General features: G+C 51.1%; 2 protein-coding genes and 1 long non-coding RNA gene across 4 annotated transcripts in view; 1 reads left to right on the top strand and 2 right to left on the bottom strand.

Moving 5' to 3' along the window:
• Positions 1 to 785: 785 nt before the first annotated feature.
• Positions 786 to 1,739, bottom strand: MC1R (melanocortin 1 receptor). The gene has a single exon (NM_001014282.2). The coding sequence runs from the start codon at positions 1,737 to 1,739 to the stop codon at positions 786 to 788; it is 954 nt and encodes a 317-aa protein (NP_001014304.2).
• Positions 1,740 to 5,028: 3,289 nt separating this feature from the next.
• TCF25 (transcription factor 25) overlaps positions 5,029 to 25,501 on the bottom strand; it is a 30,998-nt gene continuing 10,525 nt past the window's right edge. Inside the window, exons 2-18 of one of the 2 annotated variants that reach the window (XM_038537981.1) lie at positions 23,479 to 23,643; positions 22,444 to 22,518; positions 21,432 to 21,550; positions 20,868 to 20,933; positions 17,020 to 17,102; positions 15,878 to 16,008; positions 15,324 to 15,423; positions 14,347 to 14,440; positions 13,027 to 13,119; positions 12,809 to 12,914; positions 11,442 to 11,601; positions 10,137 to 10,224; positions 9,218 to 9,376; positions 8,998 to 9,088; positions 8,518 to 8,597; positions 6,929 to 7,001; positions 5,029 to 5,342 (exon numbers count right to left, since the gene is read on the bottom strand). In XM_038537981.1, the coding sequence (XP_038393909.1) occupies positions 5,328 to 5,342; positions 6,929 to 7,001; positions 8,518 to 8,597; positions 8,998 to 9,088; positions 9,218 to 9,376; positions 10,137 to 10,224; positions 11,442 to 11,601; positions 12,809 to 12,914; positions 13,027 to 13,119; positions 14,347 to 14,440; positions 15,324 to 15,423; positions 15,878 to 16,008; positions 17,020 to 17,102; positions 20,868 to 20,933; positions 21,432 to 21,550; positions 22,444 to 22,518; positions 23,479 to 23,643 (1,698 nt within the window). In that variant the 3' untranslated portion in view covers positions 5,029 to 5,327. Of the gene's footprint in view, positions 5,343 to 6,335; positions 6,645 to 6,928; positions 7,002 to 8,517; positions 8,598 to 8,997; positions 9,089 to 9,217; positions 9,377 to 10,136; positions 10,225 to 11,441; positions 11,602 to 12,808; positions 12,915 to 13,026; positions 13,120 to 14,346; positions 14,441 to 15,323; positions 15,424 to 15,877; positions 16,009 to 17,019; positions 17,103 to 20,867; positions 20,934 to 21,431; positions 21,551 to 22,443; positions 22,519 to 23,478; positions 23,644 to 25,501 lie in introns of those variants that run through there. The other variant, XM_038537980.1, reaches the window with a different exon arrangement.
• LOC119876307 lies at positions 15,574 to 20,009 on the top strand. Its single transcript, XR_005359907.1, has 4 exons — positions 15,574 to 15,849; positions 16,094 to 16,219; positions 16,383 to 17,568; positions 19,238 to 20,009. It is a non-coding gene; the product is annotated as an uncharacterized LOC119876307 (long non-coding RNA).

The raw sequence follows: 25,501 nt of genomic DNA on the forward strand, positions 1-25,501 counted from the left end.
CTTGCCCCCCCGCCCCGCCCCTCCAGTTGCAAGCAATTTCCCAAAGGACGCAAAGCGGATGGTGATGTGTCTGCACCAGACACAGCATTTATTACCAGACTGCTTCCCAGCTTCCCAGCCCTGAGACCCTGGGCACCAGTCACTGATTCGGGCTGACGACCTCTGCCTTGGCCTGAGCAGGCACTGACCAACACTGTCTGGTGGGTACATGCGGTGCATGTGCACACAGTTGGGTCACCAGCTCTCTGGTTACCAGTGGACTTTAGATCAGCCCTACCCTCCACTGCAGCTCCTGTAGACAGTCCCTGTGCCTGCAACAGGAGCTCACTTCTTCCCGAAGCAGTCCTGTGAGGACTGGCTGGTCACAAAGTCCTTTTCCTGGAGGCCTTCCCGAGAGCAGTACTTGTCATGCTACCAACACTGAGACTTCACATCCCAACGGGCAGGGGCCCAAATCTCCAGACCTGGCAGCAAAGGTGGGTGTGTGCAGGCCTTGCCTGGTCCCTGGGTGGAGAAGGAACTCTCCAGGAGCAGCCAGAGATGCTGTCCAGTAGTCCCGGACCTGGCTCTCGTGTCTGTGGCCCCACCATCTCCCCAGCCTGCTCCATTCTCCACAGCAACTCCTGGAGATTTTTGTTTATTCCTTTCTCTGGCCCCAGAGGGTCCATGCATCCACCACACCACAGATCAGCTCATCTGTCCTTTTCTGCAAGTGACTGCCCCAGTCACATGGGTATCAATCACCACCCCCCTCTGCCCAGCACCCTGGCCTCAAGCCTGCAGCCTCACCAGGAACATAGCACTACCTCTTGGAGAGTCTTTCGGAGCTCCTGGCTGCGGAAGGCGTAGATGAAGGGGTCAATGATGGAGTTGCAGATGATGAGGGTGAGGAAGAGGTTGAAGTTCTGAAAGACGCAGCCACAGATGGGGTGTTGAGGGCAGAGGACCACGAGTGAGAGGTGCAAGAAGAAGGGGCCCCAGCAGAGAAAGAAAATGCCCAGCAGGATAGTGAGTGTGGCAGCGCCCTTGAGGCCAAAGCCCTGGGGGATGAAGTGCTGCCTCTTATGGAGCCGGGCAATACCTCGGGCGTGCTGGCAGGCGCGGGCAAGCATGTGGACGTACAGCACTGCCATGAGCACCAGCATGGCTACAAAGAAGCTGACAAGACAAAGCAGGACGGCCGTGTGATTGTAGTAGGCAATGAAGAGCGTGCTGGAGAGGACGCTAGCCACCCAGATAGCGGAGATGGCCCGCCACGCCCGCGGGAGTGTGACGATGCTGTGGTATCGCAGCGCGTAGAAGATGGAGAGGTAGCGGTCCACGGCAATGGCGCCCAGGAAGCAGAGGCTGGATACCATGGAACCACAGATGAGCACGTCAATGATGTCGTCCAGCTGCTGCACCACAGCAGCCTGAGCAGCCAAGGCGCCTGCCGCCACCAGCAGCATGACGGCCGTCTCCAGCACATTGCTCACGCTCACCAGCAGGTCGGACACAGCCAGGCAACCGATGAAGTAATACATGGGCGAGTGCAGGTTGCGGTTCTTGGCAATGGCGGCCACCACCAGCACATTTTCCACAACGCTCACCAGCCCCAGGCTGAGGAACAGCCCGTCGGGAATGGACACCTCCAGGCACCGGGGCCCGGTCTGGTTGGCAGCCAGCTCGAAGTGAGGGGTGGCTGGGGAGGTGCCATTGAGAGAGCCCAGCAGCCTTCTCTGGGGGCCCTGCCCAGACATGGTCCCAGCAGGGAGCAGAGCAGGGTCCTCGCTCTCAGGTGTCTCGCTCAGCTCATGGTGCCACCAGCAGGGCCTGTCTGTCCTCCAGGGCCGCCCTCACATTTGCCCTCTCCCGGTCTGTACAAGTGTCAGCTCAGCAATGACCAGCCAGAGAGAGTCCAGCTTCCTGACAGAGCAGTCGCTTCCCAGCCCGGACCCCAACCCTCTAGTCTCTTTGGACCCCTCGACCCTCAGCCCACCTCCCCACCTCTTCCATGGAGGGGCAGTTGCTCAGGTTCAGACGTACGTTTCTATCTTCTTGCTGCCTCATGGCGGCTCAGGGCTCCCGCTTTCCCAGGCCTGGAGGGGGCTGAGGTCCCACTCCAGAAAGAATGAAGCCTTTCTCCACATCTTTAAAGGCTCCGGAGCCCCTCCTCCTGAGGTGGCCACGTGATGGGCGTGCACCCGGGATGCATGCATCGGAGAGAACCCACTGCACCCTCCAGGCAGCACAAATGGCACCCAGGGCTATCCTGGCTCCAAGGACGTTGGACGCTGGGGCTCAGCTGGATGTGTGCCCCCTCACCTGGCTCCGCTCCCAGTGTCTGCCTATGTGGGGTTCCCTAAATATACTGCAAACAGCACCTCCTCTTGGGAACTGTCTGATCTCTGACCACCCACCTGATGCCACCCTGCCTAGATACAGTCACTGGCTGCTGACCACTCATCCCCAGCTTGAACCCCTAACTCCCTACCTCATGTTAGACACTAAGGGCAGCCCCTGCTCCTGAGGACCCCCACCCCCTTCACTGAGCCCTGCTGGAGGGCATCCTGGTCACGTCAGGGTCAGGCCCTTGCTCTGCCTCATCCTACAGTGGGGGAGGGGGAGGACCCCGACAGCCACCACTTCCTCTGCATAAGAAACCACTTCAAGGGCAAACCTCGGGTCTCCAGCCACATGGTGTACTGAGCAAGCCACAGGGAAGCTAAGAGTGGCCTGTGGGCACCTACTCCCAGCACTTTCTCACTAAAGACTGTGATTTTGTGATTTCTCCTCTGTGGAGGCTGGCGGGGGTGGGGGGGGGCGGAGATCTATTTGTTGGTAGGTGGAGAAAACCTGAGGCAACAAGAAAGGCAAGGGACTGGCTTGGTGGTGGTGGCGGAGATAGAGTTGAAGGTGGTGGAGGTGATGGAGGTGGCGGGGGTAGAGGTGGTGGTGGTGGTGCAGGAGACGTAAGAGGAAGCTGGGAGGGTGGTTGCAGTGTCTGCAGTGTCATCTGTGACATTCCTGTTCAAGCCCACGCTCTCATCCACTCTGATGCCAGCACACCCACATGTGTGATCACACAGTCATAACCACTCATAAATATCATCCCTTACATCTGCATCGCTCAGCAAGGCGGCTTCCCCCCCTTGGACGGTGCTTCTTATTGAAGTACATCATACATAAAAGTACACAAACTGTAAATATGCAGGTTAGTGGATGTCCCAACCTTAACAGCCAGGAAAGCAGCATCCAGACCAAAAAATAAAATGTGAATTACCCGAGAACACCTAGGGCATCCGCTCACCCTGGGAGTCATTCCCTGACCACTGGTTCATTTTACCTATTTTATTTTTTTAATTTTTAAAAAACTTAAAAAAATTTTTTTTAAGATTTTATTTATTTATTCATCAGAGAGAGAGGGAGAGAGGGAGAGAGAGAGAGGGAGGCAGAGACACAGGCAGAGGGAGAAACAGGCTCCATGCCAGGAGCCCAACGTGGGACTCGATCTCGGGTCTCCAGGATCACACCCTGGGCTGAAGGCGGCGCTAAACTGCTAAGCCACCAGGGCTGCCAATTTTACCTATTTTAGAATTCAGGTTGTGCCTTTCTTTGCACTCAGATATCCTTGTGGTGTGTGTAGCGGTCTTCAAGAATACAGACCACACTGGGAATCTCCCGTCTGTTACAGACAGTACTTGCTGGCTGTTCCTGTCCCATCTTATGGTGGACATAGGCCAAGTGTGTCCACATGGTGACATGGAGTGGACTTGTTCCTCTGTTGCTGACAGGACACGAGCACCACCCCCGCCTCCCCCTATAGGAGATGAAGACAACCCACACCCACAGGCACCAGCCACAGGATAGGCCCACACACTGAGCTTCCCCTTCCAGCTTTTTGCCTTTTGTGGACTTGGCATCTTCCCATTCTGTTGTCCTGATGGGAGAACCCCAGAGGGAGCAAAGGGTCCTGGGACTAGCACCACAGCTGTCCATCACCAAGGACCACCTTCCCTCTAGAGGGGGCACCTCGCCCCCAGCTCCTGTGTCAGCACACTGCAGGGACGGTATTTCCAGCTCCATAAATGAGGCCTTTGAGACGGATGTGCCCACCCCCCCCGCCCCCGCATGAGACTTCAAAGAGCGTGAGAACTGGATAACCTCTTCCTGGTGAGGCCTCGAGACTCCCCATCTGGTTCTGATGTGCCCGTTGGGGACTTCTTGGGAAGAAGACACTCAACTTCGTGATTAGTTATGGTTATGAGGGAAATGTCTAAATGAAATCACAGATCATCTGAAGGCCAATTCTATCAACTTGATCTCTAGTGCTCCTGGGAGACACGGAGAAGGGCCAGGAGACAGGTGGTGGACATGAGAGGGTATCAACATGAGAGGATGGGCCTGACCCATCTGTGAGGAGGCTGAGAGAACAAGAGTCGCTCAGTGGCTGTCTCCAGTACCAAGAACAGTTGAGTGCCAGTTGCACACGAGGCCCGCAACATGGGAGCATTCAATGTGTAAATGACCTTCATGTGGGAGCTGAAGTGTAAATGGCCTCTCACTGCAGAGACCAGTGAGATCAGTGTCTAGCCATGGCCACACCAGGAGGCCCTGCTTCCTTCATGGAGGTCCTCCCAGGGCCAGTCAGGAGACACAGCAGCCCTCCTACCCTCCACCCCCCCCAGCAGCCATGTGGGGTATACAGCTCGCTCCTCCTGGATCTTGTCATCGTGGGATCTCAGGAAGACCCAGCCCAGAGCTGAGTCACCATGAAGTCTTTGAACTCAGTGAGGGGAACACCTTGTGTGCCCTACCTGTGGTGTCTGCCCTAAAGACCCTGAGGTAGGGCCTGACTTGGTGGGAAAGAGCATAAACTATTAGCAATCTGTCCACGGGCAGCAGGAGGCCTGGGAAGAGCCAATTCACCTTTGCCTGGACACTGGGTGGCAAGGCAAGCCTTCAGAGCAGATGTTCAGATTTGAAAAAGGTGGCTGTCTTTTCATCTCCATGGAAACAGAGCTACAAGTAATGACCTAACCCAAGAGGTTTAGCTGAGCACTGATGATTTAATAATCTCTTGGGACAGCAGGCCCAGAAGTGAGCAGTTTCACCAGTCTGGGCCCAGCCTCTCTTTGCCTATCTCTAGGACACTGGCTCTTCATTTTGAGGGTCAGCAACTCCTGATCGTAAAATGGCTGCTGCAGCTCCGGATATCACAATCCCATCTGGTTGTATTTAAGGCTGGATGATGCAGAGTACCAAGTTCTTCTTGCTTGCCTGTCATTATCAGAGGACCAACCCCTTTCTGGGGGAACCCAGTAGACTCCTATCCTGTTGGCTGAAGCTTATCGCAGGATACCCTAGTGGGAGACATGTAGATCTAGGATAGTCTGGGATTATCTCAATCATACCCAATCCCACCCAGCAAATCCAGTTATGGTGACAAGGAATTAAGCATGGGTAGTAACTGACCAACATCAACATATCTGCAGGGCACCGTTCTTACCATGGGCGTTCAGAGCAGAGGCTTCTGTTAACTCCCAGATGCTGGGAGTTCCCTAGCTGGGAACTTCGGACAGGATAACTTAACAGATCTCCCCCAACAGGTGATTCCATGTCACTGTCTAGAATGCTGTGTGGGACCTCCTGGGAGAAGGGCCTCTATACCAATGCTCAGCAGACCTGATCTTGGCCCAGAGCATGTAAGCAGCATGTGCTCCCTCCCTCTCTCCCAGCTGTGGGCTACCTATAGGGATGGAGGGCAGGGCAGGGAGGGCATCCGACAGACTGGCAGGGTTGTGTGGTACTGAGCTGTCAAGTAGGCCAGGACTTGCCCCAGGTGATGAGCCCTCCTCCATGCTCTATTCACCTCATTGTTCTCCCCCTCCCCCATCAAATGTACCCTAACCCCTGCTACACACACTCCCCAGAGCTGGCAGGACATCCTTTCCAAGGTCCACCTCTCGGCCTCCCTCCATCTCCCTCCAACTCCTGCCCTGAAGTTTCCCGATAAAATCACTGGGATTCTGCATTGGTGTAATGCCCCGGCCAAGGACTCCAGTGTCAGCACCCCCTGCCCCTGGCCAGCCTGTTCCAAGTTCCCAATGGAAGCATGTCTCTGTGGTCTCAGCAGAGATGTTGCACTGGAAACCAGTGGGGCCTTCTCTACTCTGTGCCCCAAAATATGGGGGGCAGGGTGGCCATGGAGAGAGTTCACATGCGGCTTGGGCTTGGCTGTGTGTGAGGGTGGGTCATGTCCTCTCCTGGGACAGCTCAGGGGCTATGCAGATCTAGCACCCACCTGCCTCACATTGGGCAGGAACTCCAGCCCCAGGAAAGAAGAGCTCATGCTGCACGGAGCGTAACCCATTCACATTTATAGGAGACACAAAGGAGGCAAGCGGACAACACAGCATTTCTACTCCAGGGTACTGGTCAATTCCGACCAGAACAGCAATCAGGAACATAATTGTACAGCATTGGGGCGTGGCATCTACGCGGGCTCAGTCCCACTCCCCATCCCCCTCGGGGTTGTCCTCGCGAGCTGCCTCCACGTCGTGGAAGTGGAAGTTGGCCATCATGTCTCGTACGGCCAGCATCAGCCTGTTCAAGCCTTGGTTGTGGTTCAGACCCCCAGCCCCTCCATCCTCCAGCCTCTCCCCCTGCAGCAATGAGACTCGGATGAGCAGGGGTTGTCCTGGGCTCTGAGGCCCACTGCTCCCAACCCAGCTGGCCTAGGACCCTGTCAGGAAGAAGCTCCTAACCCAAACATGTGACTGACAAGGCCAGGCCCCAGAGCAGGGCCAAGGTGGCGGCTACAGTCTCAGGTAGGCATGTCCCAGTCTCCTGAGCAGGCTGCTGGAGTCAGTAAAGCCTCTAGACATGCACAGCCCACAGCCCTCCCTGAACCCATGTGACAGAGAGGGGCCAAGACATGCTCACATACCTCCATAGTGTAATTAGGCAACAGGGACCGGAAGAAGAGTGCAATTGTGTTTCCATGGCTGACGGGACTCAGCCTGAAAAAGGAGGGAGGAAAGTCAGGAAGCACACAGTACACTCTGCCCTTGGCAGCGGGGATATACACACCACCGCAACTCAAGCAGCAGCTGGGCACCAGCTCAGGCCTCAGGGAAGGCCTTCCAGAGGGGGCGGGTCCTTGCAGACCTGGCCGGCTGAGCTGAGCAGACAGCAGAGGGTCACCTGCCATGGCACAGGTGGCTTGCTTTTGAGAAAAGCCATGCACGGGTGCAAAGGGGTCATGTGAAGAGAAGATGCGTGTGCTGGGGAGGACCCTCCTGGTAGGACTTGGTGCTGCAGCCCAGCTCCATTGGACATTTTTTTTTTTTCTTTTAAGATTTTTTTTTTTTTTTTTTTTTTAATTCATGAGAGAGAGAGAATGAGAGAGAGGCAGAGACACAGGCAGAGGGAGGAGCAGGCTCCATGCAGAGAGGCCAACGTGGGACTCGATCCTGAATCTCCAGGATCATGCCCTGGGCCGAAGGTGGCGCTAAACCACTGAGCCACCTGGGCTGCCCTCCATTGGACATTTAAGGACAGATGGCCTCAGGTTGGCACGGCCCTTTAACCACTCCTCAGGGCTAAATGTCCAGCAAGTTAGCTTTTTGTGTGAACCTAACAACATTAAAAATTCGTGTCCCCTCAAACATTCTGAGAATTTAACTGGGCACTGGTTCCCCAGAAGCACACAGTCCAACTTTTAGAATGTAATTCAGTTAAGAAAAACTCCTTTATCCTACATAATGTGTCTGAGAGGTCTGAAAAGCACACTTTCTGAAATGGGAAAATCTGCCTGTGACTTTCAGATCTACAGTGCGGTGCTAACAGCCTCATGGTAAGGCAATCGCTTAGCTTTTAAGGCTAGAAGAAAAGAAAAAAAGCAGCTTTCCCATGACCCAAGGCTAAACGCCATCCACAAATCCGCTGCAGACTTGGCTCTGCTGTGCCCTTACTATAGCTCTTCTGGCTTGGCCACATGGGCTCCTTTCAGCTCTTGGAATACGCTCTCCTTGTGCTGTGTTTCTTATACAGGGCCTTTGCACATGCTGACTCTTCTGGAATACCAGCATTCTCTCCCTCTTTCCTTGGCAAAGATATATTATTCCTTCATACTTCACTGACCATGGCTTCCTCTGAGAATCATATGTACCGGCAGTTTCTTTCTTTCTTTTTTTAAAGTATCAGCGGTTTCTTAATGCAGTTTTGATCTTACATTAATTTCTAGATTCTATAATGAATATATCTCCCCACTGTACTGCATATTCCATGAGGGTAGAGGTGGTGTCTTACTCTCACTTCACAGTGTTACCTCCAACATCTGCTCTACAATCTGATCGAAAAAGGCTCCTACATCGCGTAAGCGCAGAACATAGCCAAGAAAAGCCTACCCATGACCCCAAAGCACAATGTCCTTGGAGGGCTTGTGTCTGCAGAAGGCCGGGAGTCCCAGTGAGCCCTCAAGCACTGACTCAGAGCTATACAAGCAAAGGCACAAAGCGGGAGATGGAGAGGTACCTCTCTGGTCTCACGTAGGAGTAGATGGTGTCCAAAGGAGGCAGAGGGTCGAACCCCATCACAGACTGCGTGGTCACATCCTTCAGAAAGGGAAACAGAACCGTCGTGAGTCCTGGCCTTCCCCCAGCAGACTTTCAGGCGATTCCAGCCTGGACTGGCTTTTCTGCAAGGAGTCCCGTCAGTCTGATAGAAGTGGTCCTTGGTTGCGAGGCTGTGTCTACTGTACTGAGAAACTGGGTGAAGGAGTGGGGGACAGCCTTTCTTCCACCAGGACACTCACTCTGCCCCACTCAGATGGCCCATGTGCAGTAGGGAAGGAAGAGAACTTTGTGATCTCCTGTGCCAGCATCTCACACGTCAGTGCTCTAGGCCGCTGGCTCCAGGGCCCCCACAGCGGCTGGGCCAGTCAGGAGCATAATCCCACCTCTCAAAACTCCAGGTGTGAGGGGAGGGGCCCCAAATGTTACAAAGCTCCCTTACCGGGGGGAGGGCAGCAACAGCTTCCTTGACCTCGGACAGGACCACGTGGCGGTGGATATTTCTGGGCGCACGCTGGTAGAGCACCTTCCGTCTAGAGCCCACAGAGAAAAGGGGCAGCATATGGACGAGAGCCATCCCGGCCCTGATGCCACATGTGAGACAGCCACCCCCGAGCAGATGGGCATCAGGCTAACCGCTGCCCTGTCACCTCCAGGCCCACCTGCTCTCACACGCTTCCACCGCAGGGTCTCCAGAGTCCACCGCCTGCAGAACCTCACGAACGTTCTCCTCCAGCCAGCTCATGGTGGCGGGCTCCTTCCAGAGGAAGTGTGACCTTCCGAGGTACAGGCTCACCAGCTGGCTCAGGGCAGGGGGTTGGCTGTGGGAGAGTGGGGCCTGTAAGCAGAGCCCGCTAGGGCACGGCCTCCATGCACCCACCTGCACCTGTGGGGAGCGTGTGGGCCTGTCCAGCAGCCTGGGGCCAGAGGAGGTGGCGCAGAGGGGCTGCCAAACTGGGATGTGCCAGTGCCCAGTGGTGGGACACTTTAGCATTTGCTTCCATAGAAAGACATGTATTTTAATAAATATGAGGTCTTCAATAGAAACAGAACATGGAAAAACAACATGCACGTCTGCTCACACACAAAAATAGGCAGGAACCATGATGGTTTACGAACAGGGTCTGAAGGCGGCTGGTTCCCACACTGCATGTTTTCCTTTATTTTTTGTAAGACACCTGGTAAGGTAGTCCGTGCACATACAGATGTGTGAACCACACTAATGACTGTACCGATGCTAATTCCAGCCTGCAGGTGCCAGCACAGTGGGCCCCACACCCTGTCCACTCCCCTCAGGAAGGTTGGTGCTTTGGGCTGTGGGCTGCTTACACGCTGACCAGCTCGGTGTCTAACCAGGAGGCAATGCCCCATGTAGACATGGCACACAGCCCTCCTCAGTGGGAGAAGAGTCTGGCCACAAAGGTCACCTGTAGAGAGCACCTGGCAAGACCCTCCTGGTGGGAGGAGAGAGCAGTGACAGCCAACCTCATGAAAATGGTTCCCGGGCTCTGCTCCTAGGGGCACCCCCATGACCCACACGTGGGCGGGCACTGTTCTCTTGGGGCCCATCCCAGTCTTTACCTTATCTCAGCATCCGGTCCAAAGAAGCGGTGAGTGGCGACAGCGGCATCTGGCCGCACGCTGCAGTACTCAAGCAAAGGTAGGAGGACTGCAGGAGGAAGCAGGGGCCCCCAAAGGCAGGGTGACACCGGGGTGAGGCCAGGGTACCCACGCCAGCCCCCAAGGGGCCTCTGCCACCTTGGAGGGGGTTGTCTGTACTGCTGCCTCCCAGCAGCCCCATCTGCATCTGAAGGGTCGCACCCATGACCCCCCCCAAGCACGTGCACAAGGCGTTCCAACCACTGAGATCACACGCATTCCACCTACAGGCTCACGGGGTTCAGGCCTTGGGCAGAGACAGGCTCTGAGCAGCTGCGGCTTCCCCACAGTCATAGCACCCGGAGAACCCTATCGTCTGAGGGACTTTCCAGGGCAGCTCAGTGTGCAGGAGGACCACCCCAGGTCGTATGAAAACACCACAGGCAGCTCTGTGTGTGCACAGAATGGGGGTCAAGCCCAGATGTACCAGCAGATACTGAGCACGCTGTAGGGTGGGAACCCTGAGTGACACCGGCCTCAGCCCTGCCCTGGCTGCCTCCTCAGACCTCCACCACCCTTGTCTACATGCTCAGCTCTGTTTTCTCCCTAGCACTTAGCACCACCTCATCTACGGTCCTTCTCATCTCATTCCCTGGTCTGCCTCCCTGCCCTAGGATGTGAGCCCTAAAAGTGGGGATCTTGGCTGCCTCCTCTGCCTGGCCAGGGATGCAACAGGCTCATGGGGGTGAGGATGGTGTACATGAGCCACATAGCCTATCCCAGGCACATAATCCTCTGTGAAACTGCAAGTGGTAAGAGGACCCAAGTCCACCAGTTCCCTGATGTACCAGCAGGCTCTTCTCTGATCTCGTTAGCACTGAGATCAGCCCACAGGACTCCATCTCCACGAGGACACCAGCCTCCAGGGAGCACAGGGATGCTTGGAAGGGCCTCTGTGCAATCCCAGGACAACCTGGCCTCTAAGTTCTTCAACTCAGTAAGAAATAGGATTTGAGGATGAGAATATAATGCCTAATTTGCAGACTGGGCCCCTTCTGCACAGTTCTGCTAACATCTAGCAGCTCATGTCCCTCTTTCTAGAAAACACTCCATCTTCAGAGAGAAAGTTTTTCTTAAACAGTCAATATCAAAACACCTTTTATTATCCTAAAACCCTGAGACACTTGGACACCAAAGTCAGTTCTGACTCATTTTCAGCTTTCAAACCATGACTACGTGTGTGCGGGGGCCCAACCATGTCTGCAGGGGCTGCTAGGATGTACCAACCTCCAGGGAACATGGTGAGTGCCTGTCGGATCAGGAGAGAGGCCTGCTCCCTTGCAGAGTTGAGCTCCTGCTCAGGGAGGTCTGCTTGCTGACTCAGCAGGAAATAGGCCAATGGCACAGAGAAGGCAAAATTTGGGAGCTGAGACAGGTTCCGATGAGCCTTCAGAGATGGAGAAACAAAATCTGGAGTTTTGACACAGCAAAGACAAAAGATGCACAATTCACAGACACTCTGAAGTCACCCAAGGAGCCCCTGTGATGAGCACACAAGTGTTCTGTTGGCATAAAAATCACTTCATGTTGCATCTGGAGGCTTTCTATTGGCAGGAGACAAGTCAAAAGGCCCTGGAGCAGGGTTTGGGGGTAGGGGGTTGTAGAGAATTGACAGGGAAGAGTGGAAGGACCTGGGGCAGGCGAAGTTGGGTGGGGTCACAGAAAAGCACCCAACCTCAGGCTGCAGTGTCACACTGGAGAACTCAGAAAGTCTGGTTGGCAATGAGGACCATCCCTGCTCTTGCCAGGACCTCATCAACATCAGCTGACATGGCCGAGCACTCAGCTTGCCTTTCTCTGTGTGTATGTAACAAACGACATGCCATGTTTTCTCCACTGAAGTGGAACTGTGGCCTACACAGTTATGGAACCTTACAGGCTACCACAAACATTCTTCTGCAGACCCACTGTGGAGGGAGGGGGTGCTCCCTGCAGCTGCATTCTGAAGGCTCCAGGAACTTCTGTAAACTAGGTCCCAGAAGCAGGACTCCTCAGCAAATCAGCCAAGTGACAGTCCAAAATGATTTATGTAGGTGACCTCTCCATGTGGTTTGACTTCTTTCATTTCTCAATTACACAAAAAGATAACAAGTTGCTATTTCTCTACCCACCACCCCCACCCCACTGGAGGTAGTCAGGCTCACACACACTCAAGAGCCATCTAACAGGAACACACATTTCCTAGCAGCTCAATTAAAAAGAAAACAGATAAAACAAATGTTACTACTGTTACATTTAACCCAAATAACTAAAATAGCATCACTTCAAAGGCAAGCATTATGAAAATCACTAATGACTCTTTTCTATGCCTAGTCTAAGCCTCAGTATCAGGCTGGAGGCAGACCCCACCTGCATGTGTCCACATGAACCCACCCAGCACACAAGCTCCCGAATGTGCGTCATTCCCTATGGCCCACCCCCATCCCCACCCCCAGCAGCTGGTGTGCGCACATATGAGCAGGGAGCAAGGAAGGAGCATATGGATCTGCCCAGACCCTCTCCATGGTGTTGCAGGACTCCCCTGGAGCGCACAGACTCTGGCCTAAGACAAGAGAGGGAGACTCGGCCCCATGTGACATCATGTTCACACCCACCTCCCATTCCTGGAAGAGGCGGATCAGGTACTCGTAGTTGCGTGCCCGTAAGGCCAGGTGATCGATGAGCAGCAGCATGCACAGGGGGTCCTCATCAGGCTCCAGGCTTCCAGAGGCAGCAAACAGGCAGAGGGAGACAAAGTGCAGAGTGGGCTGGTGTGGACATCCGCTAGCTTGAGGCCGCAGACGACACACAGGTGGCAGCGATGGGCGCTTACCTCAAGATGAGCTTGCAGAACTCCAGCGCAGTGCGTGGGCAGCCTCGCTTCTCCAGGAAGCTCATCTGCTTGTAGAGGGCCAGGTAGAAGCTCCTAGATCCAAGACAGTTCCTCGTGAATGAGAGCAGCAGCAGGCACAGAGCCGCACTGCCTGGAAGCCTCGTCCAGCACCGAGTCCACCCTCTGCTCACTGGCTGCGCCGGCACTTCCTGTGTGGCCTAATCACCGTGAATGTTCGCGAGTGTCCCCCTGTGTCTGCAGAGAAGGCGATGCTCTGCTTGTTGTTTGCAGTTATATGTGTATCCATGTAGAGAAAAACAAACTTAGCTTTCTTCCTTTACTGTTTATAATTTCAGAGAACAGAGTCCACATCTCCTACTGTAATTACCATCTGAATTTACCCTCAAATCTCAGTAGCTGCCAGTGGCACTGCAGCTGGATGCATCAAGTTTGTGACTTGAATCATCCTGGTGGACTATTATTTTTATCAATGACCACCAACTCTGCTAGTGCCTACAGATGCTGGTATTTTATAACCTATCTCCAAGAATGAAAAATTTAATTGGAGAGACAAAACAAACACAAAAAAACCCAGACAATCTGTGCTGGGTGCGAGCGGGGGGTGATGGTCAGCAAGTCCTGGGTTCCAGGCTGACTGACAAGGTGTGGAGAACATCCAGTGCTGGAGATGACCAAGGACGCTTGAGGCCAGAAGAGGGTGAGCAGGGCACCGGGACCAAGGATGCCGCCCCACCGCCCGGGGGGGCCTTGAAGGCCAGGCTGAGGGCAGGAATCCAGTGGGTAAGACTGTTCAGGCCTCCATTAGTGAGGGCTGGTGCCAGAGTGGGGCTCTGGGGCAGGAGGTGCATCTGTGAGAACAGAACATCAAGCAAGTATGACCGCTCAGTGCAGGTGCAGGGAACAGGATCAGGCTGAGTTCAAGTAGCTCAATGATTTAGGAATTGGCATGTTTGGCTCCCACAAAGCGTTCCAGAGTATTCTAAACTCACAGGGCACAGATCCTTTTGTCCATGCGTACAAGTAAACACAACTACAGACCCTATCATAATGAAGTGGCTTGTCAGACTCACTTCTAACAAGGACAAAGGGAACACCAGGCTTGCCCCATCCATCTGTCCTTGAACTCAGCCCTCCTGCATTCAAGTTGTAAACACAACACAAGATGCCCTTGTGTGAGCTAGTGGGCAGGACATATCGGGGACAGTCCCCTGCCACCTGCTTCAATGACACCTATAAAGGCACTCACATAGTGTGACACCTTGGACACACCTTGACACACCTGTCATCCATGAAACCCACCTGTTCTCAGGTCTGCGGTAATCCAGCCGGCAGGTCCCGCTGGTGAGGCTGAACAAGGGGTGGAAGGCACACTCCATGCTGTACAGCGCTCTCTCTGAGGGCCACACAAACACCAGGGGAAGGTGTCATGGCCACTGTGGATGCAACCCTAACCCCCTACGGCTCACAAAGAAAGCTCTCAAAGGAAGAAGGTAACACAGCAAGGATTTTGAAAGTGCCACAAACACATGGCCTCACAAAACCCACATACACACGTCCATAGCAGCTCATTCACTTGATCCAAGATGTGGAAACCACCTAAGTGTCCCCCAAGTGCTTGTAGATAAACAAAATATGGTCTGTCCACACTAAGGAGCATCAGGTAGCCGTGAAAGGAGTGACCCTTGAAGACATTGTGGTAAATTACAGAAGCCAGGTAGACATGTCACAGGAATCCACTCACAGGAAATGTCCGTAACAGGCAAATGCACAGAAACAGGAAGCAGACTTGGGGTTGCCAGGGGCTGGAGGTAGGGTGGTCTCAGGTTATGGGCAGGGATTCTTTTGTAAGTTAACATAATTTTCCCAGATTTGGTGGTGATGGAACTGTACAACTCTGACAATAAACTAAACACCAATGAATCAATTGTATGCTCTTAACAGCAAAGTTATATAGTATATGAATCGTATCCAAAAGGGGAACCTAAGCATCAGACTCTTGGTTTTAGCTCAGGTCATGATCTCAGTCAGGGTCATGAGATTGAGCCCCGAGTGGGCCCAGTACAGAGCCTACTTGAGATTCTCTCTTTTCCTCTGCCCCTCCCCCCACCTCTCTCTCCCCTTTCCTCTCAAAAAAAAAAAAAAAAAAAAAAAAAAAAAGTCCTGGCAAACCCCTGTGTACCTGCTGTCACCTTACAAGGCAGCACCTATCCTCCTCCAGCAGAGCTGTGCGTGGGTTCCGAGGCACAGCAGGGCGGCGGGCCCATGGAGGCTCTTACCTACGAGGTCTCGGGCCATCTCCTGATCCTCCTGAAAGCGGCAGGCATCGCTGAGCTGCAGAAGTGAGTCAACGTGGTATGGGCTAGTCTGGAGCAGAACCTGGGAGGAAAGAGGGACAATGGATGGGGCTGTACGTGGAGACCCCTGGACAGCAGGCAGCAAAGTACCAGCCCTAGGCAGGGCTTTCCTTCAGTCATTTAAACCTTGGGAAAATGTCACAAAGGGTGACACCCACAATACCTTCACCTCAAACTAAGCTCATCACCACTGCTCAGATGAGTCACTGACCACCCCTGTGGTGGGATCTCCACCTTCACCCTCTACCACCACTCCCCTAAACAGCCCTTGGGAGAGGTGGCAAGTCCTGAGAAGCACCTTGCCATGGCCCCCAGCCCCCGTGACCCAGGCACACAGTGAGGGTCAGAGGAACAGAAAGAAAGGACAAGGACAACTTTGGGTTGAGCGACCACAGGCTGGGATGCAGGCCCGGGGCAGCCTGGATAACTGAAGGGAGGGTGCAGGCTGGTGAGAACTCTCTAGGGGACACACGCACCACAATGTTGTTGGGCTCCATGGACTCCACGGCAGCCAGGAACTTGTGCTGAGTCTGCTGGTACTCCTCACTATGCTCAAATGCAAAGGAGGAGAGGCCTTTCTTGGACTCCAGCAGGCGCATTGACAGACCTGAGGAGAGTGCAGCATCAGTGTTCCTGATGAGGAGTCTCTGTGCATATTAGACATGAGTCCCCATCAGTGTCTCCTTTTCCAGGGTGCCTGGGGCTGACTGCTCGTGGCTTGGTCCACATGAGCACCACATTCTGCCTACATTTTTCCTATGAAGGTGTTTCTTCCCCCATGGGTGTGCCTGGATCATCATCATCCCAGGACAATAGAGGTGAGGACACACATGGAGCCATCCGCCTCTCATCTGGCTAGGCTTAAACACTGGGCAGAGCCCAGACCCAGGTGGGCATGGGAGATCATGCAGGGCTGCAGCCAGGCATCCATGGTGATGGTGATCTATAACCACGAGTGAAAGTCTTTTCTCTTTGTACCAGATTCTTCTGAGGAACCTTCAGGAGCTTCATGAAATAAGTGAGTGGTTCCAGGCTACCCTCCTGACGGCCCCACCAAAGGCCAAGGCCTGCAGCACTACAGAGCTGAGGAGCCCTCATCTGCCCTGGCTCAGGGGCCTCTGGGAAGCAAAGCGGGGGTGAAAGACAGCGGAAACAAGACACCCACCAGAACCTAGGGCTTCCCATGTCCTCACTACCAGCACGAGGGAACCACACAGAACCCCACAAACACGGGGGCAGGGCGGGGCCGTCACATGCTTCCGTCATGGTGGGGGCCCCTGCCTCTACCCTTGGTCCCACCCCAGTCGGGCCCCACGATCCAAGGGTTCTCAGACGCCAAGTGCCTCTAATGGGGCATTTACTCCACACCCCAAACCTTTCTGCACCGTTGCTGTTTTTCTGTAAATTATTTGTACTTACTAATTGGCAACAAAATATAAAATATCACACTTGAAAAATGAAGTTGGTTGCTTCCTATGAGACAGTATCCACAGGAAAAAAGAAAAAAGCTGCATGAAAACGTACTTGAGAAAACATGCAGCTGGTGTGGGGGGCGGGAGAGGGGGGTCCTCTGTCCTCCCCGGTACATTGGCTCTGCATAAACCACGCAGCCCCTCACCTGGTTTGGTGTACCGTGGCCAGGTGCTCTTAGGGGTCGTCAGCCATGTACACTTGGGGTACACACGCTGCCTCTGCCTTGGCCTAGGAAGAAAAGACATGGTCACAGCTTCACCTTCACTGCTTGATCTCTGCAGGGACTATGGAAACAAAACTGTGGGGAAGAGAAGGGAGGGGAAGAGTGGTGGTACTTCCACCAGCGTGACCAGGACAGAAAGCAAATGGTGTCAACAACACAACAGAAGCATTGCCAGAAAAAAAAAAAAAAAAAAAAAAAGGAACCACTGCCAGACAAAACTAGAAACTGTATAATCTAAATAACCAAACCACCAGAGAAAGAAAAAAAAAACCCAGCAAATTTACAGTCCAGCAAAATGGCAGGAAATACAGATAAAAAGGAAACAAAAATTGAAAACTAAAAATAAAGACCAGGAGGAAAGCAAATGTGTAGGGACCCGGCGGACTCAAGTGAGCTGGCTTCCCTGTGGGCCAGGCTGCACAAATGTGATGCCAGCTGAGCAAAGAGGATGAAGGGCAGGTCTGTCATAAGGTGGGTCCTCTCCCCTATCTCAAGACACCACCAATTTAACAATACATTTTGAAAAGGGAATAACGGTAACCATGAAGAGAACTGGCAGGGTCTATCAGTACACTGACGTCAACACACTTCTGAGTGATAACTAGCAAGACAGAGGCACAAGTGGGCAGCAGAGGAGGGAGGTCCCTCTCCTGAGATGCTGTGCATGAACTGCTCTTTCCCCTCAGCCATGTGCTCCACCTCTGTGATCCAGGAGTCTCTTCCACAGGTGCCACATCACCCCCTGAAAGCTGTAGTTGCAAAGAAGGGTTTCTGTGCCATCACTGATGCTTTGTTTCTTAAGCTGAGTAACAGACATGTGAACATGTGTACATTCTTCTTTATACTTTCTTGATAATCTGAACCACTTCATTAAGAAAAAATATTTGGGATGCCTAGGAGTCTCGGTGATTGAGTGGCTGGCTCAGGTCATGATCCTGGGGTCCTGAGATGGAGTCCCACCCACATCAGGCTCCCCAACAGGGAGCCTGCTTCTCCCTCTGCCTATGTCTCTGCCTCTCTCTCTGTGTTTCTCATGAATAAATAAATTAAATCTTAAAAAAAAGAAAAAGAAAGAAAACTTGAGTAAGACTCTGGCCTGTTTTAGGAACAGGATAAAAAAGTGTATTTCTTTTCCAACAAGAAGGCAAAACTGCAGGAGAAAACACATGGTAAAAAAAAAAAAAAAAAAGAAAACACATGGTACCTGAAAACCATGGCCAAAATCTGAAGAAAACTCATTTTTCCCTCTTCAAGTTTGAGCTGCTAGCCCTGAAACTTTAGCCAGATTTTTGCTTCTCAATCAGCAAAACAAAACCAACATGAGGTTTAGATTCTGGGATAAGTTTGATCTTTGTCAGTTTAACAGTTCTTAATGGTTAGCACCACATGGTAGACACAGTGAGAAATGCTCAGAGCATGAGAGTCTGTTTGCAGGACTTTCTGTAGGAGGTGGGGGTGTTCAAGCTTTCTGGACGCTCCAGTACAGAGTCCAGTTCTGACCGGGAGCTTGGTAGTGTATAAAAAGGAAAATTGGATGTTCAGACTTGTGTGATCTAAGGAACCCCAAGGCTAGCCCAGCCCTGCAATAAGCTGTCCGTAAAGAACATACAGAATACAGGGAGGTGGCGGGAGGAGGCACTGAGGAGGGCAGAGATGAGCAGAGCAGCGGGAGGATGAGCATGCCCAGTATTTGTGTCATGGAGACTGTCAGAGAAAGCCGAGCACATGACATCTGCAGATTCTGAAGCAGCCACCAGGAAGGACAACCAGAAACACACTAAGTCTATCTTCGTGCAGGCTAAGGAATGAAGGAGACAGGGAACCGTGGCTTCTCAGGGAAGCCTTTGGTGGGACTTAGTTTTTTTTTTTTTTTTTTTAAGATTTTATTTATTTATTCGTGAGAGAAACAGAGAGAGACAGAGACACAGGTAGAGGGGGAGAAGCAGGCTCCCTGCGGGGAGCCGGATGTGGGACTCAATCCCTGAACCGGGACCAGGCCCTGAGCTGAAGACAGACACTCACTCAACCGCTGAGCCACCCAGGTGTCCCGGTGGGACTTAGTTTTAAGGAAATCAATATTCTAGAAGTAAAATAGTACTAGAAAAACAAATATAATTACTATGAACTATGATTTGCACAGAAACAAGACAAGGCAGAAGTGTGAAGCGATGGCAAAGGTGGGCCAAGCAGAAGCAAACAAGTGGAGCTGGTGAGGACAGGCACAACATCCAGCCCAAGATAGTCCAGGTGACCCAGAGGAATGTTTTAAATGTGAAAATGTTTTTCATCAATATTCCAAAAGAAGACATAAAGTCCAAAACCCTGTGTCCTGAATAACTTAACACCAAAGATAAAAGCAAAAACCATTCGCAAAGAAAAAAAGTCCTCCATCTACACGTTAGACAGCATCTAGAACTCCTAACTCTACGACAGCTCAAAGAAGAAGAAACAGATGGCTGGTGGATTGAGGCACATAGGTGCTTGGAGGGCAGTGGAACAACTTGGAGGTAATGCAAATGGGAATACCTGCTGCCACGCAATTTCACTAGAAATGACCACACAGATGCAGGGAGACTACAGCCAACACCTGTCCCCTAGGGTAAGCGCATTCCCCTTGTATACCAGGGTGTGGAAAATGGTGCCTAGAACCTAGCCATGCAGAACTGGGTGGTGTGACACGCCAGCAAAACTCTGTGGTGCCGGGGAACAAGATGTGTGTGCAGAGGACCCCACACAGGTGCAGCAAGCTGTCCTGAATGGTTATCTTTGGCAGGCGGAGGTGTCAAAGGAGACAATTCTCCTTCTAAATTGCCTCAATTTTGGGATGCCTGGGTGGCTCAGCGGTTGGGCATCTGCCTTGGGCTCAGGACGTGGTCCCGGAGTTCCGGGATCTAGTCCCGCTTCGGGCTCCTGCATGGAGCCTGCTTTTCCTCCCTCTGCCTATGTCTCTGCCTCTCTCTGGGTTTTTCATTAATAAATAAATAAAATCTTTAAAAATAAATAGCCTTTTTTTTTTTAAAAAGATTTTGAGAGGGAAAGAGCATGCACAGGTTAGGAGGAAGGGACAGAAGGACAAGAAGACTCCCCAATGAATGCAGAGCCTAGTGTGGGGCCAGATCCCAGGACCCCAAAGATCATGACCTGAGCTGAAAATAAGAGTCAGGTGCCCTACCAAATGAGTCACCCAGGTGCCCCTTACCTCATCTTTTTTTTTCATAACAAGCATTTAATTATACATCCAGAAAAGACAAAGCTTCTGCTAGTGTGGAAGCTCCTGGTCAGAACTGGGACTCCATGCTGGAGTGTCCAGACAGCTAAACACCCCCAACTCCTACAGAAAATCCTGCAAATAGATCCTCATGCTCAGAGCATTCTCATTGTGTTGACCACATGGTGCCAACCATTAAAAACTGTTAAACTGACAAAGATCAAACTTATCCCAGAATCTAAACCCCATGTTGGTTTTGCTGCTGATTGAGAAAAAAATTAACTTGGTCAAGATTTCAGCTCAAAACTTTAGGACTTACAGAATCTTTGTAAAATTATGAGTCACATGCTAGGAGAGGCAGTGTGAGGGTGAGAGCCCAACAGTCATTGAAAAGGTCAAATGTCAACTTCTCCCTGACCCCTGAGATTCCTCAGAACCAGAAATCCTCAGGCTTTCATTTGGCAAAGCGCCTTACCTATCCTCCTCATCCCTCCCCAGGGGTTTAACTGGCCTTGGGAATGCACCCTCCCTTCTCTGAGAACACAGCCAGTGTTGATCTTACCTTTGTTCCCCCAGGACAGCTCGAGCACCAAAATACCTTTTCAGTTCTGTGTCTGGATTCAAGTGTCTAGAGAATTGAAAATTTTACAAAGAAAAATGAAATTGAGTTCTTCTATAATGATTCTGGGAATTCTGAAAGGTCACATAAAACCCACCAGGGAGAACAGCTATTCTGACATGAAAGACAACTGGCTGGCCCACGTTCTCCCAAACCACATTGGCCGGAAGCATAGGCGGCCAGTGCTGGGGCCAAGTCAGAGCAGTCTCAGACCCATAAACTAGATCAAGGTGTGACTCAGGAAGAAGCATCTACTAGGACAAGAGAGGAATCATTTATCACAGAGTGACATCTTTCTTCAATATCGTTCAAGAAAAAAACAGTCCCAGATACATAAACCTAGGTGACAGGTCCTTGGATTTCTCTTTTACTTCTTTTTCCTTGCTCCTATTGCCTAAATGTTTGGCCATAAACCTACATCACTTTTAAATACAGTAAGTTTTCTTCTTTCTTTTAGTATGATTTTTCCTCTCACAAAGTCTCAGCCAGGAGGGAGAGGGGCTGTACCTGTGCTCCACATACAAGACATGCTTCTTCGAGCTCAGGGGAGGCGGGCCTGGGCGGTTTAAACCACTGCTGTCCTCAATCCTCTCCAAGATGCGGTCAATATCTTCCAGTCCATTTTCCTAAAAGCCCCAGAACAACATATTAATAACTACACTGACTTTAAACATCATAACAATCAACAACTAAATGATTTTTTTAACAAAATGATTTTTACAGAGAACTAGCATTATACTGTATTTACTTCCTGACAGTTCATAATCCAAACACTACATACTGCACATATATTCAGAAAAAAAGAAGAAATGCTTCATTAGAGGAAGTTCAGAATTCGCGTGATTGCAGAACCAGAAGAACTCTTGAAATAACAAGTTACATGCCTATACTGCTCACCTCACTTCTTCAGGTGGAACTCATGACTGTAACTACCAGTGACAGGACACACAGAACCAGACAGTGAATCATCAATGAAACAGATTTTCTGGGATCCCTGGGTGGCGCAGCGGTTTGGCGCCTGCCTTTGGCCCAGGGCGCGATCCTGGAGACCCGGGATAGAGTCCCACATCGGGCTCCCGGTGCATGGAGCCTGCTTCTCCCTCTGCCTGTGTCTGTGCCTCTCTCTCTCTCTCTGTGTGTGACTATCATAAATAAATAAATTTTAAAAAATTAAAAAAAAAAAAAAGAAAGAAACAGATTTTCTGACACAGGCTATATCTGGATGCTTACATGTCAACATCAAATTAGCCCATCAGCACTAGAAAAAGGTCAGGGCACAGGGGCAGTGGACTGAGAAAGGACTGTGCTGTCCAAAGGACGTCATTTCAGATGGTTGCCAGAAAATGGAAAGCACAGAGTGAGGTCTAACCCTCATGAAACAACATGAACAAACATAAGCAAAATTTGTCAAGTGACTTTCCCCAACCTCTGAATTATATCCTAATGGTAAGGAATCAAAATATCAAATAAAAATGAATTGGTTCTAACTTCATCTTGAGAAACAGCTGAAAGCACATACCAAAATTTCTCCTGTAGTGTTTTTCTTATTTTTCTGTTTCTTTTTCTTCTTTCGGAGTTTACCACTTATATTAGACTAAAAAAAGAAGCACATTTTAGTCAAGGGAAAGAGACAATAAAATCTTCAGTCTGACAACTAAAGCAACAAGCTAGAGAGGGACATGGGAACCAAGGCTTGGCATCCCCTCCCTCCCACCCTGAATGTCCTGTGAACTCACCTATTTCTCCAACAAGTACCTCTCACTGGCCTGCATCTCTGGTCCTCCCTCCGACTTTCTCCCCTACTTCTAGACAGGACCCAGGGCTTCCCACGACCTCAAGAGGGCCTAAGAGGGCACCCACCTGCCCTCTGCTCTCATCTTTCACTTTGCCAACCACTCTTCCTGGCACACTTAGCTACCTGGGGGACCAGGTCCCCTTGTACTGCACTGTCCCCACCCCCCAACACACATGATGCCTCTGCCTCAATCTCTTGTGCCTTCACCTAGTGCTTTCCTTCCTTGCAGTGTAATGCCTCCACCACCTCAAGCTCAGTCAGGTGCCCCTATGCACGTGTCCACCCACTTGTCACACTCCCAACCAGAGGCCCCTGGAAGGCAGACCTGTCTCTAGAACCCAGAAAGTTTGTAAGAAGTACTTGCTGAGTAAACAAGCATGCACCCCAGCCATAACCCAAAACTAACTTGACTAACATTTCACTAACATTCACTAACATTTCTTCAAGGCATGCCCACCCAAAGGCCTGTCCACCTGACCAGAGCTCCAGACACACAATCACAAAGAACAGACACCCTGTGGAATAGAAGAAGACCCTCCCAAAGTGTGGAGGCAAGTCATGTGTCAAGGAAACTTGTCTAGGGGACCCTGTATGTGGTCCCCTTGATGCCCACAACCAATCTCGAGGATTTCCTGCAAATCTTATCTGAGGTCCCAAGAGAATTTGGGGGTAACTAGAACTCAGAAAGTGACAGCAGAGGGTGTGTGTGTGTGTGTGTGTGCACGTGTGTGGTGGGCACCTCCTGGTCCCCATACCTACCTGCTCTGGGGGCACTGCTTTGTCAGCTGCTTCACCAGCTTTCTTGGTGTCTGCACTTCCACTCTGAGATCTCCTTTTGTTCCCTGACACCACAGCATCTGTAAGCAGACAATCGGATCTCTCCCCATTCAGCACAGGTCCCTCCTCAAGGTCTTCGATGTTTATCTGGAAGAACACATGAGAGACAAAAGGATGTTCGGTGTATCCTGGCCACATATTAAATGGTGATACTGAACTACATCAGAGATGGAAAGCAGGGCAGAGGTGTGGCAGGGAGACACGTTCAGGGTCATTTTAGTCAGTGAACCCCAGAAAACACGGAGGCACTGTGTGGCTCCATGGTGTCTCTGTCTTAAGAGCTGACTTCATAAGAGTTCCCAAACATTACAACTCACCTCCCTTCCTGAACACTGCCCCAGGGCAAAGATTTGTAAATACAACTATCTATTTAGCCACTGGGAACTCTAGCTCAGCTCATCTACAGTAACCGACAGCAAAAGGACTGAGGAGAAGAAAAGGTACCTAAGGAGTGACTTACTGAGAAACTCTTCCCTAATAAAAGTAACTCACACAACAGAACCTGATATAGCAGTGAAAAGGAATGAATGGTGCACGGGCATGCACACACACTCTGGAAGGGAGAGAGGGGCAGGGGTGAGTACAGGTCACGTTTCTGGCCCTTCACCCAGTCCATGAAAAAGTAAACAAAAGAGTCCAACACGGAATAAAAACAACTATGTTTCATAAACCAGACAGGAAGGACCCCATCTAGTGCACTGAGGTCCAAAAATAAATAAAACTGTATGTTCAATTTAGGACATCTGAAAAATAAAAAGCTGTAAAATAAAAACAAGATCTACTTTTATCCCCAAAACCCTAAGTTTTTTTTTTTGGTTTTTTTTTTTTTTTTTTTTTTTTTTTAACTAAGATCATACTCTACCTGGTGATTTTTCAGATTCTCTTTGGACCTACTGTCTCAGTTTGGAAAGTATCAAAGAAAAGAAAGGAACAAGTTTTTGCATCCTTTCTTTTGCTTTCTTTCTTCACCGATGGAGATCTCCATGCGGCAAGGACACAACTCAGGAGTATGTCATGCTTGTCTATCTATAAATCCATATCCGATTCAAAAATGCTGGAATTCTACCAAAATAGCATCTGTCCCAACCTGACTAATAACTATGGCAATTCCTATTGTGGATGCTTTCTTTTGAGTAGCACCATTGTAAAGCCAGGGGCTCAGCTGTGGTCTGGGTAGTTTAGATTCAGGAGCAAAGGGGGGAAGCTGGAATGAGGCCTCCTGGGACATTTCCTCTAAACAATGGGGGTTTATGAGAGAATTGGCACCCATACTTTCTCCAGCATGCAACCAAATGATACCTCCAATGCCTCCAACGAAGCTGAGTGCTGGTTTACTTTTTTTAAAAAAAAAACGATTTATTAGAGGGTGAGCAAGTGCATGCTAGGGGGGAGGAGCAGAGGAAGAAGGAGAGAGACTCTCAGGCAGACTCTCCAGTAGTCACACAGCCCAACTCAAGGCTCAATTTCATGACCCTGAGATCACAACCTGAGCCAAAATTAAGAGTCGGATGTTTAACTGACTGAGCCAGCCAGGTACCCTACTGGTTTACTTTTATTTTTTTAATCAAAAAAAAAAAAAAAAAGAGAGAGAGAGATTTCTGAGGGCAGCCCTGGTGGCCCAGTGGTTTAGCACCGCCTTCAGCCCTGGGTATGATCCTAGAGACCCAGGATCAAGTCCCACGTCAGGCTCCCTGTATGGAGCCTGCTTCTCCCTCTCCTGTGTCTCTGCCCCTCTTTCTGTGTGTCTGTCGTGAATAAAAAAATTAAAATCTTTTAAAAAAGTAAAAAAAGGGATCCCTGGGTGGCGCAGCGGTTTGGCGCCTGCCTTTGGCCCAGGGCGCGATTCCGGAGACCCGGGATCGAATCCCACATCGGGCTCCCGGTGCATGGAGCCTGCTTCTCTCTCTGCCTGTGTCTCTGCCTCTCTTTCTCTCTCTGTGACTAT

Source organism: Canis lupus, chromosome 5 (assembly GCF_011100685.1).
Source record: "Canis lupus familiaris isolate Mischka breed German Shepherd chromosome 5, alternate assembly UU_Cfam_GSD_1.0, whole genome shotgun sequence".
Lineage (NCBI taxonomy): Eukaryota > Metazoa > Chordata > Mammalia > Carnivora > Canidae > Canis > Canis lupus.

What these genes read in the sequence shown, in the direction of transcription:
- MC1R (NM_001014282.2), bottom strand. Translation starts at nt 1,739, where the DNA reads ATGTCTGGGCAGGGCCCCCAGAGAAGGCTGCTGGGCTCTCTCAATGGC.